Consider the following 19,512-nt stretch of genomic DNA (forward strand, 5'->3'; position numbering starts at 1 on the left):
TTTCAATAGTAATTTGATTTGTCTCCTCACCCAACGTTGTTTCCTATAGGACAAAGATTTCATGCTTATGCCTTTTTTAATCACCATGATTTCTGAAACAGGTGCAAACACACTGCTCTTCTTTACAAAAGGTCTGAGCGTGTTCTCAGCATAGTTAAGATATCGTTATTGTTTAAAATACATGTGAGTGGATGATTTACTGCAGGATAACTCTGTTGGAGTATGATTAACAACATAGATGTGAGACTGAGGCATTTCGAAACTCATGTTGTCACGTCGGGCTGTTGATGATGATCGTTTTGCACGATCAACCTGTAACATGTGAGCTAATGCACCATCGGTGTGTCTGTGCTTTTCTTTTTTTTACTGTGGAATTGGCTTTTTTTGCTTAAAGTTCAACACGATCAAAGGTCGAAAACATGTAAAAATGCTCCCTGAAAGTCAAAAGCTTCAGCCTCCTCTGAATGCTTCATTTGCAAAGTTACCTCTACTTCCTCCTCATGATGACGGCGGCTTGTTGCGCACGCCCACAAACAGCCGTCTGCTCCGTAACCTTTGTTGCTAAGGTTGTCCACTCGCATATTTTGGACTGGATTCAGGCTCAAACATGTATGGATGTATGTATGGAACAAGAAAAAGGAAGTAAAACCTGACGACTATTGTTTGTTTACATAACAGCCAAGACGCAGCTTCTGGAAACTAACCAATCAGATCATCAAGAGGGGGCGGGCCTTAAAGAGACAGGAGCTAAACAGCCTGTTTCAGACAGAGGCTGAACTGAGGTGCTGCATATAGAACCAGTATAAGATAAAAAAGGAGTTTTTTGCATGATAGGTCCTCTTTAAAGGTGCAAGAATGTTTTCAATCATGTTTTCAATCTTTCATATTCAAATGTATCTAAGCTCCTACAGCATAGATTTAGTCGACACCTGCCCAGAGCATCCTATTACCTTGAAAATTTGATTATTTTTCTCATTTCCCCAGGAGGCTTTAGGTAGTTATGAATTACAAGAAAACAAGTGTGCAAAAAAAAAGAAAACCTAATGAATGTAATTTTTAAGATGTTATTTGTGAATTCGTGGTGTTTAACTGTTTCCTCTCACCGCCATTTTAAGGCAAACAACAGATGTTGGTAATCAGAACGGGTGATTAAACAGCAGCTCAGCTACTGATCAGCGTTTGAGACGGCGCTGCTGGGAAAGTGTGAAATCAAAAAGATAATATAATGAATGCAAGAGGAAAACCGATGTCAGTCATTGCTTTAGTATCTCATTAAGCAGTGGCCACGTGCCGTGTAGCTGTCACTTATCCTCCATGACACGCTCCTGTAATCCCGTTCTGACATTAGCGAGTGATTAGTGGATGTTGCAGTCATTTTTTTTTTTTTTAGTTATTAGATATTAAATCATCTGATCAGTGTAAGCACTAATGCACTGATCATTCAGAAAAGAGTAAAATAGTCGCCTATGCTTTAAAGTAATTGATGGGTTGTGGGTATGGCTATTTCTGGACAATTTCCTCTCACAGTGGCACTCAGGGGAACCAAATCATCTGGAGAAGGATATTAACTAAATTTAGAGCAGGAAAGCATTAGTCATATAAAGTGAACATAGTCAGTAGATTTAGGGAACAAAGTCTGGAAAACATTCATTGTCTGTGCCACTTCAATTTTCCTAAATGTGTCTCCTCCTCATTCGGGCTTAATGTCACAGTAAGTTCACACTGGACAAATCCCAAGAAACATCTGCTGCATGGCACACGCGTAAGAGAGTTAGTCATTACATCTCAATCATTTGTACAGTGCAGTCGATACAGGAGGGCTGTAATGATGATGCTGGAAGGCCGATGTTCTCGGGGTTAATAGTTACACGGAGACATATGAACATGAGCCACTGTGCCATCAGCACACACAGTAGCCAGATTTACTGCAGATTAACTCAGGCAGATGCTGTAAGGTCATTAGAAAGCCAGCTTTCATCATACACAAATTGATTAGCATCTACTTTACACATCATTGCCCTTTTGCACAACATGTGGTGTCTGTTTAACTCGTCAATATGTCTGCATCAGTGCAGCAAGGACTAATTCCATGTATCGGTTTTAGCTAATCGAGTCATTTTGATCCCAGTTATGGCTTTCACAAGCGGTGAGGGAGAGTGCTCTCAGCAAAAAAAAACAACACATCCTTCCCTTACAAAGGGACACTTTGAGCAACGTCGAGCCGGGCAGCAGTCACAAGGACAGTGGGTACAGTAGATGAATAGCGTGGAAATGAACAGTCCACGTGTCAGTGGCCAAACATGAGATCAAGAGTTGGAACAAAAGCGAGGTTAGCAGCCACGGATTAACGAAGGGAAGGGGTCGCCCTTGATGTCAGGGTTGGAGGGGCCTGAGGGCAAGAGACACACACACGCACAGGCAGGGGGGGGGGGGGTGGAGCAAAAGGAGGGGGGGAGGATACATCAGCGAGGTTTGGATTCTAGTGAAAATTAGCTGATTTTTCTGTTTTTCTTTCCTAAGACACAGGTCATGTTTGTGTTCCTCTGGGGAAATGATTTACATCAACAGAATTTCTGTGATAACATGGCACACTAAAAAAAATATCGATGTGTCTGGTTTTTTTTCATGGGTGTTGTGCAGGAGATCAAAGGGGGCATTTGCGTTTTTTCTTCTTCTTCTTCTTTTTTTTTTTTTGCAGCGCCCCAGGCTCGCTCAGTCTTTACGTCACCAAGCCCAGATGGGGACCCTGAAAAGCTTCTCTACAACCAATGAAAACTATTTTGTAAATCAGACACATTGGGCATTGAGGTTTGCATGCAAACCACGGATACAACGTTCAAAACATGGAGGGGCAAAGAGGACGTGGGTTCATGTTGGATGACTGGAGGTGGTGTTTGTGTGTGTGTGGATAGGGGTCAGAGGGGGGGAAACAATAGCGCTGCCTGTTTCTGTAGACGGGGAGAGCTCGAAGAGGATCCGTTCAGACAATACAATACTTGTGCTCGGTGATATTGGTCAAGGAGAGACATAAACATACACGCTCGAAACTGTGCCTATACGTCTGTCACATGGCAGGCTCAGTGACGCACATACAGCAACTTGAGGTGGAATGTAAGCATGGGTTACAACATGCAAGTAGACATGCTAAACAGTTTTCTCAGAAACACAAAAGCCTCCTGTAAATTCAGCCTGCTGTCATATACAGAGCGACAGCCAATCCGGTTTGTTTTGCTTTGTCAGAGACCTTCACAATGTCCTTCCATTAAGTAAGTGTGTGTGTGTGTGTGTGTGTGGTGAGAGGGGAAAAAAACCTCCCACTTTAGTATCACACTGCTGTAGTCCTGCATGACTCACACCTTTTACAGTTTGGTCTGACCGCAGTGACACAGCTGAATAGCCTTCTGTGTTGTTGAGACCTCTGAAGCATCTCTTCTTTTGTGCTGCAGGCACTTAGGAGCTGATGCTCGAGAAGATGGTTTCAAGGCACTTGTGGCTTTTCTAAATGTGGCTGTCTAAAGGATAAGGCTGGCAATTTACTATATTGTTCTTATTGTCAACAAATCTCATGTGCAGAGCCAAACCAACAATGAACTCATCCTACTTACAAGTATTGTGTGTGTATCCAAAGCCTGATATATCATATTCCTCTGCCATAGACCTCCGTTGTTGTCCAAAAACTATTAAAGACACGTCAGTTAGCCACACTGCTGCACTGAAGATTACGGTTATAGTAGTTTGTTTAGAAACGGCTCCAAAGAGTAATAACAGAGATAAGATTGTAACTTTCAGGAGAGAGGTTACTTGTACAGCAGACGCCACTGCGCATGCATAATGCGGTCCTGTTTACAGAGCTTCACTAGCTTGCTGTGCTACATAACACAACCTCTTGACTTTGTACTGAAGTTCTTTGGACAAATTTACAATGTAGCACAAAGTCAAGAGGTTGTGATATGTAGCACAGCAAGCTAGCAAAGCTCTGTGAACGGAACTGCTTTCCTGCACATTCACAGCAGCGTCTCTGGAGCCGTTTTTTAAACAAACTACTGTAACCGGAGCCTTCAGAGACTAAGAAACATGTCACCCAGTGCAGCGGTGTGACTCACTGATGTGTTTTTAATAGTGTTTGGACAACCATAGATGTCTAAGGCACCAAGGAATACCATATAAAAGGCTTTGGATGTGGTAAGTAGGATGAATTTATTGTCGGTTTGGCTCTGCACATGTTGACAACAAGAAAAATATAGAAAATTACCAGCCTTGTCCTTTATGCAAGTATCAGTTTACTCTAATGACCTCCTCTTTAAAAAGTTCATAATGTCTTTTTTGGTATTGTATCTAAAGTGTGGTGGTTGTTTTTTTTTTGTAATTCCTGTAATAGTGAAGGTATCTAGTCTGGAAGTTGATGTACTTAGAAAACATTTTGCTGTAAATTGAAGCTCTCAGGTAGTTTTTTTTTTCTCCCAGGCCAAGTAGTACCACCAGCACCACCTTCAGCGAGCTCCATAAATAAAGCTGTTAGTTTGATAGAGGCTATTACATTATTAATTTTTAATGATATGATATAAGGTAAAGGTGAAAAGGGTGAGCTCAGACTTGTTGGGAGTGATATTTTATTTCATCTGGACTCAAATGACGCCTCACAGAACTTACAAGTGTTCTTCCAGTTTGACTATTTTTTTTGTGGAAGTCTTGTGAGAATGAGACAAAATTTCAAGCTCTCGCAAGCAATGCCAGAGATGGTAGAATTCACATGAGTTAATAATTGTACAGTCTTCTGCACCGTCCTATTGAACCATTACTGACAATTACATCATTCTCACTCAAAGAAGATGACTGTGGCACCTGAGTTTAAAAAAATCACCCTCTCAGCCTAAATCTCAGTGTGGAGCTGCAGTAGACTCCCCTCTACGGTAATTTAAGCTCAGAGGATCTGACCAAATGAAAATCTGGTGAAGAGATTTGTGCATTTCTCTGAAATTCAAACTCTTGTCATAAAGCAGCAGTGAGTGAGCACTCTGTCCAGGGAGAGCCAGTACAAATAACATTAGATTATTATTCCCTCTCTTATGTCTTTAGTGTAAAGCATCACAGACTGACCCCGATTTATCCAACTTTACTGTCTGCTCACTGGTAGGGATGTCAACCGTTAACCGTTAATTAGTTAACAAATAAAACAAAGTTAATAAAACTGTTAATGGTTAAATGCAGAGAATATTTTTGACCGGTTACACATGTGGGTCTATAGGTTAATTTCCTAAAAGGCTCCGACACTGAGAGGAATGCCAACCCACAGATACAAAGAGATGTGACCTTTTTACCAACCCACACATTGGCTAGCAGCTAGTTAGCATGGCTAGCATCATTAGCATAGCTGTGCTGTGCCATGTGTAGCCCATAGACTGTGTTAAAAATAAGGTGTCACTGTGGTGTCTCTGGTTTAACAGCACCGTGCTGGGCAGGTGACTTTGTGTGCCCTGAAAAACTTCACAGTGCAGATATACAGTCACACAGCTGACGGGCTGTTAGCTAGTGCTACTGTCTATCTGTAATAACAATGTAGTTGTTTATTAGGCCGTCACCCAGGCCACCCCCGCCTATGATATTTATATAGGAAAATTTGCATTTTGCATTTGCAAAAATGACATACCCAAAAGCATGTTTATGTAAATATTGTGATTAAAATGATAACTAATGCTGTACGTGACCAAATGACAACAGAAAAGATGCGCTATGGACTTCTAAGTAAGTCCAAGTTAATTTGTATTTTGTTGATGTCTCTCAAAATAAAGGTATGTGCATTTACACTGAATACTAACATGAATGAAGTGTAACGTGTAACGTGAATGAAATCATAGACTTGTACAAAGAGTTACACGTAAAATCTTGATTTTAATTACAACTACAGAAGTAAAAGCAAAGTCTGTCCATTTGCATTGGTAATTCTTGTTGTGAATGAAATCATTGACTTGATCATAGAGAATTAAACATACATGAGGTCCTCTGACATCTGTTATCAACCCAATAGAACATAAATATATAATATTGCTGCAAGCAGCAATTAATGGGGGCCAAACAAAATGGCAACAATTTGTGCCTTGTGAAGAGAGGCATTTGTTTGCAAATGACTGTAGACATGACTGTAGATCAATCAGGGCATGAGATATGGCTGTTCAAAGTTTGGGTTTTCAATTGATCACTGTAGCACCCCCTGTCAACCAATCAGTGTAATTTTTTATTATTGTCTGGTCTGACAAAAGTACTGCCATACTGCAAAGTTTCGTAAACATCGACTGGGCGGTTTGGGCAGTTTTGCCTCATTTGCAAAAGGCAACAGAAGAAAAAAAATAATGATAGGAATCTCTTCAAATAGCCTACAATAGGGTCCATTCGCAGGTTTGGTGCTTATTTATACACTTATGGGGCATTAGCATCAGTGTCAGTGGTGTGTACAGTGTTGGATGGTATGTATAAAGGTGCTACAGCTACAGACAATGCAGCAGGGAGCTGAGATGGAAAAGTATCATCTAAATAAATGACCCAAAAACGTGAAAGCATTCATCGTTTAGCTCAACTAGGCTCTGACAGGTTTGTTTCCTGTCCACCACATCCCATTTCTTTTGATGCATATGGCAAATGGCAATGTTGTTTAGCCAGGTCTGCATCATTATTGTTCTCAGCCATGTCTTCAGATGTCTCAGGACACTGAAACTTTGCTCGGCCTCCGCTGAGGAGGCAGGAACAACCATCAGCAGTCTCAAGACGACCTCAACTTGCTTGAAAAGATGTCGCACCTCTGGCATAATTTCCCAGAAAACGTCTGCTACCTCTAAGGAAGTTGTAGACATAGTTGGCCAGGAACATTTTCAGCTGCACATCTAAAGGCATGTGCATTCATCTCTGGGTATTCATCTATGACTGCATCAATCCTCCCAGAGATGAGTTCGTCCTCTAATTTTTGCAGCCTTTGAAGCCTGTCCTGGCTGAAATGCTCAGTACTGCTAAAGTACTGCATTTTGTAGTACTCTTGGGCAGTAGAATGACGATGTGATGTGGCTGGACCAGTGAAGCACTTCAGAGGCATCCATACATGAGGCATTGTGATGGGCTGCAGATTTAGAGATGTTACAACCTGAGATTCTTTGGAGCACAGCCGGTCAAAGTGCTCTTCAGATCTTTTAGCCTGGATGCCTCTTGTCACATGCTCTACAGCAGCCAGCATCACTGATGTCGTTTGGCATCTCTGCTGCAGAGAAATGTTAAGCTCCTCCAACACAGCCATTACATCTTCTGCCAGAATGATGCCGAGAATGGTATTTCCTCTCAAAAAGCTGCCATGATGGCCACTTGCTTTTGCAGACATTTCCATCGTGGTGGATTAAGACATTTCCTCTGTGGCTGTGAGCACACATTCATATTGGGTGAGGACAGAACGCATGGCTGGCACTGTCTACCTGATGGGGCAGAGAGGCTTTAGAGATGTTTGCGGAGATGTGTGATCTGACTTCCCTGTAGTGGTGAAGATGGCCTTGAACTTCCTGGACTGATTGAATAAAAGGCTCGACTCATGCACTAACTGCATTGCCTCTCATAGTGGGGGAGGATACACAGGTGGCCTGGGTATCCGTTGCAAGAGGCTGCTCTTTCTTTAGATGAGATTGCACACCTTGCATCCTACCAGACATATCGGCTGCCCCATCGTACGTTTGACCTTGTAGTTGTGATAGTGGGAGATTGAGGCGAATTACAACATCTTTAGCGACACTAGCTATGTTTCTGTCAACAAAGCACAGAGAGAGGGACTCTTGCCCAACTTCTGCTGTGTCCTGTGTCCCATCAATTATAAGGGAATACTGAATTAGCAATGGCAATGATTTGATCTCCTTTGTAATTTCATGTACAATTGTGTTACTAGAGATTTTAAGGGCCTCGTTTTGAGTTGTGTAGCTGGTGAAATTACTGAGCCGCTGAAGCCAGCTCATAAGTTCCTCATCACCCTCTGCCTTGTAGTTAATCAACTGGTGGAAATTGCCCTCTTTGTTGTCATGCCCCCTTAAAACATTTGCCCTGCCTTTGCCAAGCACATCACTGACACACACACACACACACACACACACACACACACAGTCTTTAATAGATTATTTCTGGCCACATGCTGCTGCTTTTGTAACTGAGAGGAAAAGTTGAGAACTGACAGGCTGTTTGCAGTGCAAATGTGTTGTTATCACTGCTGAATGATAATCACGGTCTTCATGTTGAGAGAACCTTTTGGAGTGCTTTTTTCCAGTTGCTATTCCTGTTTTTAATAAAGCTCCATCAGCCTTACTGGCTAAAGAGGATTTCTGATCATCAAAATATCTGGCACAGTATAAACACACCACCCTTCAACGAGGGACTGTAATGAAGCCATTTGTACTGTGTAAACCAACTGTCCTGAAATTCTCAATGAAGTGGGTACTGGGCTGGTGTGGGCAGGTACCAAGCTCCTCCATGCACTGATCTAAACCTGCTCTCTCTGCCTGGTTCTGTCTGTATCCCTGTCGGTCTCCTGAAATATACATAGTAGTGTTGAAATAACTGCATCTTTTCACCAATGAATCTATAACTGTAGTTACATGGACTCCAATACTCCGATCTTAATCAAATCCCGTCAGATTATGGGGGTGGGTTAGAACTTTGGAGATCTGATTCTGAGCTTCTTTAGTGAACATTAATAGCAGCAACAAAATCAGACATCAGCTCACTATGAGCACAACCAAGTGTACAATTTGGGGGGGGGGGTGACAAAGCCTGGTTCCTCCCTTGTTTATCAGATTAAGTTGAGTAGATCACTACAGTGTCTTGGAAAGTCTATTCTATCACTATTAGCTTATTTTAGGTAGAACTGGTTTGTTTTAAGAGAGGACGTTTATTCAAATCAGTCTTTAGACTGAGTCTTTTTTTTTTTTTTACAAATGCCAATGGTTTCATTGGCTTGTTAATGGCTCTTTTGATTGGGCTGCTTGCTGTGCATGAATGTGGTCCTTGTCTCTTTCCCATGTAGTGTTTTCCCTGTTTAGACTGTTATTATGCTCATCTCCTCTCCCACAGGCTGTTTTTTTGCTTCAAAAACTATCATACAGGCTATTGTATGTTTCCCTTCACTTGATACACTGCCGAAATCAATTCTTCACTGCGTTGTGTTTGAAGTTTATAATACAAGGACAGTTTGATATGATGAGTGTGCTGACTATGACTACACTACTGTCTAGTGTGTGTGTATGTGTGTATTTCTCTCTTCTGTATGTACACAGCCCCTACATTTGAGGAATTTCCACATTTGTCCTGAGTTATTATTAGCTCATTGTCAGCTACACTAGGTATGTGTGTGTGTGTGTGTGTGTGTGTGTGTGTGTGTGTGTGTGTGTGTGTGTGTGTGTGTGTGTGTGTACAGAAGTCATTTCCACAGGGCTGCTCCAGTAAAAGAGCTGCATCTATAACGCAGAGGAGGAGCCAGGGGATTGTGGACTGTAGCTCCACATTTTGCTCCCCATAACGAAGCAGCGGCTTGGCCTCTGGCTCATTTTGTCCACTGACCAGTGTCAGCTCCTCCTCGTTCCCCTCTCTGATTGCTAGCTACAGCACAGCTTGTGTATATAGTATGTGAGTGTATGTTAAGTCTTCATCTTTATTTCTTTCTCTGTTAAGAAGCTCTAATAGCTGCCATATGCAGCCAAGGTCAGGGATGTTTGTTTTCCTGTAGCATCTGCAAAATCTGTCCCTTCATATTCATCTGTCAATCTTTATAGATGTATTCTAATGATGGATATGATGAGGAAAAGCAAAGTGCAGGATCTGGATGTGCAGTCTAACAGAAATGCTTGTCCCTTGTACGCCCTTGATAACTGGAATTAACCAAGCAAGTTTGGAACATACAAACACACATACAACTTTATTTTTGTATTTTTGTATCAAACAAGAATATATTCACAATGCCTGCGGCCCAAACAGTACAGTTGCATCAATTTTCCAGTGGCTGAAAAAGCTTTTTTGTTGGTGTGAGATCAGGCCTGGGTTTCCATGAGAAGGACAACAATTAAAAGCTTCTAGTTTCAGCTCTTTAGAAGCTCTGTAGCACAACTGCCTTATTTCTCTGAATTCACTCAATTATTCATCAGATTTTCTTAACCAGGCAGGTTTTAATAAATTCTCCAGCTGTTTATACTCATCTCTGAGTGCTTGTTAATGTCTCAGGAGGTGTGACCATGGCTCAGTCCCTTTTGAAAGCTCTACAGTGTGATATTAATTGAGCAACAGGGTATCAGGTCATTAGTGATAACCACCGTGTGTGATAGTGATTCTGCTGACAGGTAGGCTCTCTCACTCTCGTGATGGGTATCTCTGTACAAATCAAATTTATAGATCAGAACAGTTTATTTACATCAGTAGCATGGTTTGTTGTCAGATGTTCCTGTGCAAATGTCTGTCTTAGTGTGAAGGAAAACAGCTCTCTGATAGCAGAGTCTGTTTGCAGTGATTGGCCATGATGCTCTCAGTCAGGATGATGTCATTACAGTGACTAAGACCCGCTCCGTCACAGCAGTTACTTGAGCCAGGATGTGGAGGGGCATTATTGGCATCTCAATGTGGATCAGACCAATATGACTTGAGTTTACTTGTGTCCTTTCCATTTAGCCAAACATGACATGTCACATCTTTGCTCCTGCTAATTTAGATAAGTGCTCAAAATAGAAGTGCAAAGAATTTGCATGACCATGAAGTCTCCTTCATTTCTTCATTTGTTTGATTTTCTTGACACTCAGGCAGCAGTTTATTAGGTATATCTAGTTGTTGCTAAACAACATCCCTGAAATAAATCCCACCTTCTGTTGTTTCAACTGTGTGGTCACTTTGGAGGCTGTAGTTTGTGTTGCTGTTTAATTGTTTAGCATTATACTTGGAGATGTTTCTAATGGTTAGTCAGTAGTATTTTGACAAGCGGTTAATGGTGTAACTCATTTTCCAAGCAAAAATGCCAAACATTTGATGGTTCCAAATGTGAGACTTCTTTTCTTTTCTTGGTCTTACATCATAGTAAATTTAATATTTTGGGGTTTTGGGCTGTCGGTTGGACAAAAGGAGACATTCAATGACGTTACCTTGTGCTCTAGAATATTGTGATAGACGTTTTTTTTCTGTTTCAGTGTACATATGGGCACCTGATTGTTTTTTTTTTTTAAGACAGTCTTGAAAAATTATGAACCCATCCTTTTAACAAGGAAGGAGACATTGTGCAATTTAAGGACATATTTGTAACATCAGTTTTGGTGTTGACAGGTTATCTGCAGCTCAGTTTCATTTTCTTTAATTATCTGTCTTCTGTATCATGACAGGTTTGAAGACCTCTGATCATATTGGCTCCGCGGCCAGCCGGGTGGCCAGTCAGGTGACAGCCAGGCACACTGAGGAGGGAGACCAACAGTGAGACTGTGAGAGCCTCTTATCACACCCACACTGCTTCACCCATCCCACTCCATCACCGCCGCCATGTCTATACCCAGCGGCAGCCCAGAGAGAGAGGGCTCTGGTGGGGCTCCCCCTCAGCTAGAGTACCCTTCTTCCCCTTCCGGCATGGACCCAGACCCCCCGTCGACGGGCAGCCCAGTGCTCAGCCCGGACTCATCTTCCCATGATGCAGTGCTGTCAGCACCAGCGGCTTCCCCGGCAGACTCCGAGAACCTGAGTCCTGATGAACTGGAGCTGCTGGCCAAACTGGAGGAGCAGAACAGGTGAGATCAGGAGCCGTTCTTATTGTGTTTAAATATTGAGTGGAGTGAAATTTATGTGTGTATGGAGTGAAAACAGTTATTACAGTCGTTCAGTAGCAGGTTCAACCAGTTAATACTGAAGCAATAGGTAACGTAGACTTCCTGATAATTTACTGCTAAATGCCTCCCTCAAACAGCAGTATCCATTTGTAGCTTTGCAGCGTAAGTTAGGCATGGCAGACCTGTCAAGCTTTGGATTTTTCCAAGTTTTTTTTTTCTTTTACCCTCCCAAAAACAAAAAAGTGTAAGGAATTGATTGAACTATATGTAATATACCTAATATACAGTTGTCAGCATGTCTGGCTAACTAGGTACCTACATAACGTACAGTAACTGTCACTTTCAAAGTGGAGCACACCATTAACTCACTGCATTAGTTTTTCAAGTTACAGGTTACGATATGGGAACGTTTACTCTGCAGCAACCACAGCCAGCATTACCAAAGATAACATTACATTTAACAAATACATCAGTTAGTCCTCATCCTAAAAGCCATTCAGCAAGTCAAAACTTCTGTTGAAAATACAAACAAGTATGAAAGCTAAGTAGCTACAACTAACTAGCTCAAAAACTAACTAAGTTAGCTCTGAACTACAATACAGGAACAATGCTGTTTCTTCATTTTCTCAGATTCTTTTGCGGAGGACATGCAGCTTTAGTTCATATTCAAGACCGTTTTACAGGGTCCTGATTTTTAAAAGAAGTCAGCTGAAACCATTAAAAAGTCAGCAGGAGACATTTCCAATAAACTCACAAAGCTAATGTTAGCTTAATTAGCTAGCTAGCTACAGCCGTTAAAGTGCAGCTGACAAACTTGACAGCCGTCTGTTAGAAATAAGAAGCCTTCCTTAAGTCCGTTTCTGTATAAAATCATAGACCAATTGTTGTAAAAATTACTAAGAATTTAAATTGCATTATGTGCTAAGAATGGAAACCATAGCAACAGCAATTAAGGGGGGAGATGCTTAGAAAATGGTCAGTTTTGACTAAACTAATCAGTTTGTCACCTCGGTGTAGGTGTATCCCGTAAGACAGGGTGAGTAAGCAGCCTTCAAAATAAATTAATCATTTAACCAAAAAACCAACGATGGACAATAAAAAGTCTAAACTGTGAATAGTTGATGTTTTAAGTAAAATCTCTTGATCAACCAAGAAAACAAACTCAAGAATATAGATGACAGAATGGACAAATAGGTCAAGTTAAAAGTATAACTTACTTAAACTTGATTTCAGCTGCAGAAGCTGAGGTGCAGAAAAATAATGAGGGTTCAAGGTAGTTTTAAAACAGCAACTAATTAATGAGCCAGTCTAATACGGGAGATAATTAGAACCTAATGACAGGGGATAAAAAATAAGATGTCTAGAGGCCATTTTTAAAATGACAGCAGTGGTACAGATTATCAGCAAACAAACATAGTCGTTCATTCTCCTGAAACTTCCTCGTTTCACACAGTAAAATTAAAGTGTGTGCATACAAAGAACATTTTTTTCAATAAAAGCCAAATATTATGTTGTACATAGCCACCTCTGATAGTATCGACCTTGATGAAACAAGATCTTGCCAAACACCCAGAAGCAAATTAAGCTGAAGACAGACGTCTGTCCTTTACAGGCGACACAAGAGCAACAGCACAAGGAAATATCAGTGATGTTAAAGTGATACTCCAACCTAAATCTAACTTAGGCCTATATTGTGAAGGTACCAGGTGTGTATGCAGCAGTCCAGTGCAAAAGGGATTTGTGTAAAATGACCACAAGCCAATGTCAGGTTGAGCCAGATTCACAAATCTGCATGCCCTATATTTGGAAGAAGTACACTGGATAACAAAAAAAATGGGTATTTAGGTTAGTGTTTTAGAAGACAGTGAATAGGTGACATTTAAAAATACATTCCTGTAAAGGCAAAAATCACTAAACCAGGCCGAGCAGTTAAGAAATTGAATTGAAATTGAGGGCAAGACACCAACAAATACAGTTCATTGTTTTATATATATCAGTATTTAATATATACCACATATCACTGTCATGATATTGTAAGTAACTGAAGTTAATTGAGATGTACCATTTTTGAAATACTCAAATCACATTTCCAGCATGACTTGTCGCTGTCCAACATGGTGAACCAGACAATCTAACAAATATATTATAATCAATGTTAATCCTTGAAGAAGGTCGTCTGGTTATTGCCAGCCCCATACTAAACTGATTAGCCCCCGTCACATGATCAGAACATATGAGGGGACACTGATAACAGCGTGGTCAAAATAGCTCCACTGTCCATCAGGAGACCACCACAGGGTGGTCTTGGTACGCTGGATGCTACAGTATGTCCTTTCAGACAGCTCGTTATTGAATCAGTACAGGATCTGTTTCCTCAGGGATGATGTCTGAAAATGAATCACCTGGTTTCAGTCAGGTTTTTAAAAATGACTTTTCTTTTCAAGGGTAAATTTTAATCCCTGTGTTAGGTAAGATTTAATCCCACGCAACACGGAGCAGCAGATTTTCCATAGCAAATAACTGTAATTACAAATTTGTTAAACATGTTCACCTGACAAGAAACACATTTAGTTCTGATTTGACTTGATTAGGCTCAACAGAGAGCCGTAGGACGAGTAAATCACTTTTTAAAAGAATAACAGCAGCACTTGAGATATTTGAAGTGCAAAGAGCCAAACACTGTATTAAGAGTACAGAGTGACTAAAAAGAATCAGACATGTGGGGTCAAGTGGCACCAAACCAGACACCCTCTGGGTAAGAAGCGGTCTTTTTAATCACATCATGTTTGCTTCCTGTCATCTTGCAGCCCCGATAACTCCGAGGGATACAAGGAAAAAAAATTAAAGCTCCTGATTATTTTTTTGAGAAATACAACATATGACGTCCAAAGTCTAGTCTAGTACACTCTGTGGACTTTGATTGTGAGAAGAATCACTCTGTGATTATGTGCTGAAAGCCAACACTTTAAAATTTAAAAAAAAAAAATGACATGAAGGGACTAGTGAACCAGGATAAAATGTGGCCAATCTCAATATTCATATATATTATTGTTTTTAATATTCAAGCAACATCTAATTCTTGAATTTTCCTGCACAGAAAGGCAGTATATTTTATTTGAATAGTTGAGGTAGGTTGGCAGTTTGGCATATGAAAGGCATAATAGATAGTTAAAGTCAGTCTCACTCGCTGGTAACCGAATTAAAGGCCAACTGACCCCCCCAAACATGTCCATTTGTCTAGAGTCAGTCCATACTTGTGTACAGGGGTTTGTTTTCTTTTTCATCATTTTATAAAATGTCACAGTTATACAGTAACCCTCATGGGTCAGCCTCTGATTCTGTAGTTTAAAGGAGTGACCCCTGAGGCTTCTGGTGCTTCTACGAGGTTGTGCACAAACCGCACTGATCCTCTCAATGTCACCGTCTGCTTCAATGTCAAATCTGTCTGCATCTTAGCTTCACTGTCACTCTCCAATGTGCTTTCTATCCTCATAAACTGTCTATTAACACAGGTTGCTGGAGGCCGATTCCAAATCCATGCGCTCGATGAGCGGCTCACGGCGCAACAGCGGCTCCTCGCTGGTGTCGAGCTCCTCGGCCTCGTCGAACCTGTCGCACCTGGAGGAGGATACCTGGATCCTGTGGGGCCGCATCGTCAACGAGTGGGAAGAGTGGCGACGCAAGAAGGACAAACTCCTGAAGGTGGGTGGATGAGGGATAGTTGACTAAAGCTGTTGCATGTAGCATTTTCATAAGAATGGCTTACCGCCTTGTTAATTTAGAAGAAAAAAAAAAAAGTATTTAAAAATGACAGCATCATTAAGAAGATTATCAGCCTCCTCGTGTTATTTTTGCACCTGGCGGGTTAATAGATTGCTTCACAGAATGAAACAGACATTAGGCGCTGTAAATCCTCCTGGCTCATTGCACCTTTATGTAGGAGCTGCTTGGTCTGCCACATCCACGCACACAGACTTTGTCACTGTTCTGTTTGTTTTTTTTTCATAAAGTCAAAGTGTGTGTCCTTTTTAGCTGTTTGCCTGTATGTGTCAGAAACAAGCTCAGTGTTGTTGTCTGACACCGTGTCTTGACAGCGAGCGTAATGTGAGCAGCACATCAGCAGAGCAGCAGTCCGTGTTTCCACATCGGAGGCGTTCAGGCGCAGTGTTGAGCGTAGGTCACCTACGTGTTGGATGCGCTCAGAGCCCAAAACACAGTGACTGTAGTTACGCGTTCAAAACAGAGGAAAATAGACTTGAAGCTTAAATAAGCACTCTGCCGTTACACCCTTGAGACGCAGCTGAGACACGGAGCTGGTGCAGACAGATGCCTAGATCACACTGACTATGTTCACATACACAAAATATTTCAGTTTTTGACCTAATTCCAAAAAAGACAACATTTCTACTAAGCTATTTACATCTCTAATGAAGATGAATATTCCACTAATATTCCTGTTTACATGCGGAGGGTTTTCAGGGTTTCCCTCTGCTCCGGTGGGAACGGGAATCACAGGATCTCCGCAGGCACTGAAGTAAACCAGTGAGGTGAAAAACATTAGTGAGCTGCTGCCTGATATTTATAATTTATATTGATATGACTGATATTATAAATTTATAGTTCGAGGCACATCCAGTACCCGGGTTGTCCCATGACGTTTACTACACCGCTGAGTGTTTTTGGTGCGTCACACTGAGTCGTCACCATCAGTCAGGATAATAACCAATCCCATCTGTCCCAGTCGTGGAGAAGATGCACTCTGTTCTCCCAGCCTGCACTGAACAGCTCTCCGCTTTCCTCTTATTCCTCTCCTCCGTCTGCCTTCCTGCTCTAGCATATGTCATTCTGCCTGCTCAGAGGTAAACAGGCAAGAGGGCCGTGTGTAGACACGGGGTAACTGACATTGTCCTACAAGTGAAATACGTCGGTGAAGAATGAACCGCATGAACCTAAAGAAACGATGACCTATAAACGAGTGGATACAGTACAACTGACAGATCTCCTCTCGGTGATCTATCGGCATGAATCTGCTTCCACGTGTCAATATAATAGTTTGATACGATGACACCACACAACACGTTTAAATTGCACTGCACCAATACGCCTATCTGTGTCCTTCTCTGTCTCTCTCTCCTCCGTCTTTCTTTGCCTCTGTCTGTGTCCTCTGTGGCGAAGAGACAAAACCCAGGGGAAGAGAAGATGGATGAGAGAAGAGACAGCAAAATGAGTCAGGGCGAAACGGGAGAGCAGACAAACACAGAAAAATGATGTTGACTGCCTGAAAACTGAACAGGCGCAGAAGAAAAGACAGAGTTTGGCATTAATTAATCGGCTTTTTATAAAAAAAACATGAGTCATTAGATGAGGAATTATTGTGAAGAGAGATATATCATAATGTACTGAGTGGTTTTAATTATGGCTGTGTAAATATATACATTCATCATTCCAGAATTGATTCCTTATCTCTCATCTACCTGCACTTTGCTCTTTGAGAGATGCTTAAAACTGCATCACTACATAAAGAAGCGAGGTATTAATCATGAGTCTCTCTCTTTCTCTCTCTCTTTACCCTCTTTACCCTCCAGGAGTTGATAAGGAAGGGCATCCCTCATCATTTCCGGGCCATCGTGTGGCAGCTGCTGGGTAACGCTACCGACATGCCGGTGAAGAACCAGTACTCGGAGCTACTGAAGATGTCCTCTCCCTGCGAGAAGCTCATCCGCAGAGACATCGCCCGCACCTACCCCGAGCACGAGTTCTTCAAAGGCCAGGACAGCCTGGGGCAGGAAGTCCTCTTCAACGTCATGAAGGTGAGCGCTGCGGCATTTCAGTATCCCGACCTCAAAGCCTGAACTGCTTACAGTTTATTTAACATTGATGAAAAGGTGAGACTTCTGTCTTTTGGAATAAATGTCTCTGTTGACTTATATACCAATGTTCAGCTGTAGGTCATTCGGTTGCTGCTAGAGGCTCAGATAAAGTTTATGTTGTGCCAAATCAAGCATTTTTCTGCTGCTTTTCCTCTGATATTGGACATGTGGGGGAACCTTGAGATCTGGTGTAGCGGTACAGTGGGGGGAAAATTACTCACCTTAAAATAACTCTTAAATTGGTTTGTACTGTGAGCTCCGGGGGACTTGTCTTCTTTGTAGACAGGCTATGTGATCAGCTGACCTTCTTTTAAGCACTCATCTCTTGCTGTGGCTCTGGGCTGTGCTGCATTTCAATTAACCAGATAACTTCACCAACACATCATGTATATCATCATGCTCCTCATACCAGCAGCAGGACCAGTGTGGTGGAGCTAAAAGTTCCCAGAGTCCAAAGTCATGTCTCCATACTGCAGAACAACAACATTCAAGATGTTCAGTTCACAATGATTTAATACAAAGCAGCAGCAAATCAAACCAGCATTGTTGCTTGATAATGGACTGAAATGATTTAAGTGTGAAATTGTTTGTTTCAGCACCACAGACAAGTGCTACGCAGTATTTATTTTAAAAATCAATGGAATCAGAGTGACATCTAGAAATATTTCTTCCTGCAGTCATTCAGACAAAGATGCAGCGAACTGGAAAGATTTGAATGTCGATATTTTTCACTTGCAAGGCTAAGTTTTGCCTTCATGGTGTAAGTTTGTCCATGAAACAAGGCAATGTGGAAATCATGGTAACAATCTTGTTAGCTGTCCACACATCAGTGGAGCTCCCCGGTAGCTCAGGCTGCTCAGGGACTGAAGGGACCTCTGGTGACTTGTTGATCCTGTTGCTCACAGTCTGAACGTTGGACCAGGATTACAGATGTCATGTGTGCTGCTTTCTATAAATATGGAGCGTAGCGAATCTAATTTGTGTGTGTTTTTTCAGGCCTACTCTCTGGTGGATCGAGAGGTGGGCTACTGCCAAGGCAGCGCATTCATCGTCGGTCTGCTGCTTATGCAGGTAATGATCAAATATTTCAGCAAAATGATCCATAATGAGGATACAATGTGTCACTGTGGGAGTTGTGAGGCTCGTTGTAATCAACCCCGCTAGATTTCTCTAATTACTGCAACCAAAACCTGCTGATTATGTGCCAAGTTTTTGAAAAATGACAAGGCAGTTAAGTTATCTGTAGAGGTTTTCAGTGAAATATGGGGGTCATTGTTAATAACTAACGAGGGAACTTTGCCTCTCACCTCATCACCAGATGCCTGAGGAGGAGGCGTTTTGTGTGTTTGTGCGTCTGATGCAGGAGTACCGTCTGAGAGAGCTCTTCAAACCCAGCATGGCTGAGCTGGGCCTCTGCATCTATCAGTTTGAGTATCTGCTACAGGTAGAGTCTGCAGTTTAACGTTCATCCACAGAGGGGCAGCAAATCTTCTGTTTTTATATCTCCTGCACATCACTTTCTCTTTTGACATGTCCTTTTGAGGCTCTTTTCTCTTTTTTTTTTTTTTAAGGAGCAACTTCCAGAGTTGAACGTCCATTTCCGGTCCCAGAGTTTCCACACATCCATGTACGCCTCATCCTGGTTCCTCACCCTCTTCCTCACCTTTCTCCCTCTGCCTGTCGCCACGCGCATCTTTGATATTTTCATGTATGAGGTAGGACACATTTTAAGCATGTTAAGTATGTCATTTCAATTACCTGGAAATGTACTTGACATGTTTGACTTTGTGTATATTCAGTTTAGTAATCTGGTATTTCATCTTGCTAAGCGCATATTA

The 19,512-nt window shown here is 41.8% G+C and overlaps 1 protein-coding gene across 2 annotated transcripts in view; it reads left to right on the forward strand.

The window, feature by feature from the left end:
• evi5l (ecotropic viral integration site 5 like) overlaps window positions 1-19,512 on the forward strand; it is a 43,137-nt gene that overhangs the window by 3,361 nt on the left and 20,264 nt on the right. For both annotated transcript variants that reach the window (XM_067580512.1, XM_067580521.1), the window contains exons 2-7: window positions 11,370-11,765; window positions 15,317-15,506; window positions 17,390-17,614; window positions 18,671-18,745; window positions 18,993-19,118; window positions 19,246-19,389. In XM_067580512.1, the coding sequence (XP_067436613.1) occupies window positions 11,524-11,765; window positions 15,317-15,506; window positions 17,390-17,614; window positions 18,671-18,745; window positions 18,993-19,118; window positions 19,246-19,389 (1,002 nt within the window). In that variant the 5' untranslated portion in view covers window positions 11,370-11,523. The remainder of the gene's footprint in view (window positions 1-11,369; window positions 11,766-15,316; window positions 15,507-17,389; window positions 17,615-18,670; window positions 18,746-18,992; window positions 19,119-19,245; window positions 19,390-19,512) is intronic.

This window comes from Thunnus thynnus, chromosome 3 (genome assembly GCF_963924715.1).
Source record: "Thunnus thynnus chromosome 3, fThuThy2.1, whole genome shotgun sequence".
In the NCBI taxonomy this organism is placed as follows: Eukaryota; Metazoa; Chordata; class Actinopteri; order Scombriformes; family Scombridae; genus Thunnus; species Thunnus thynnus.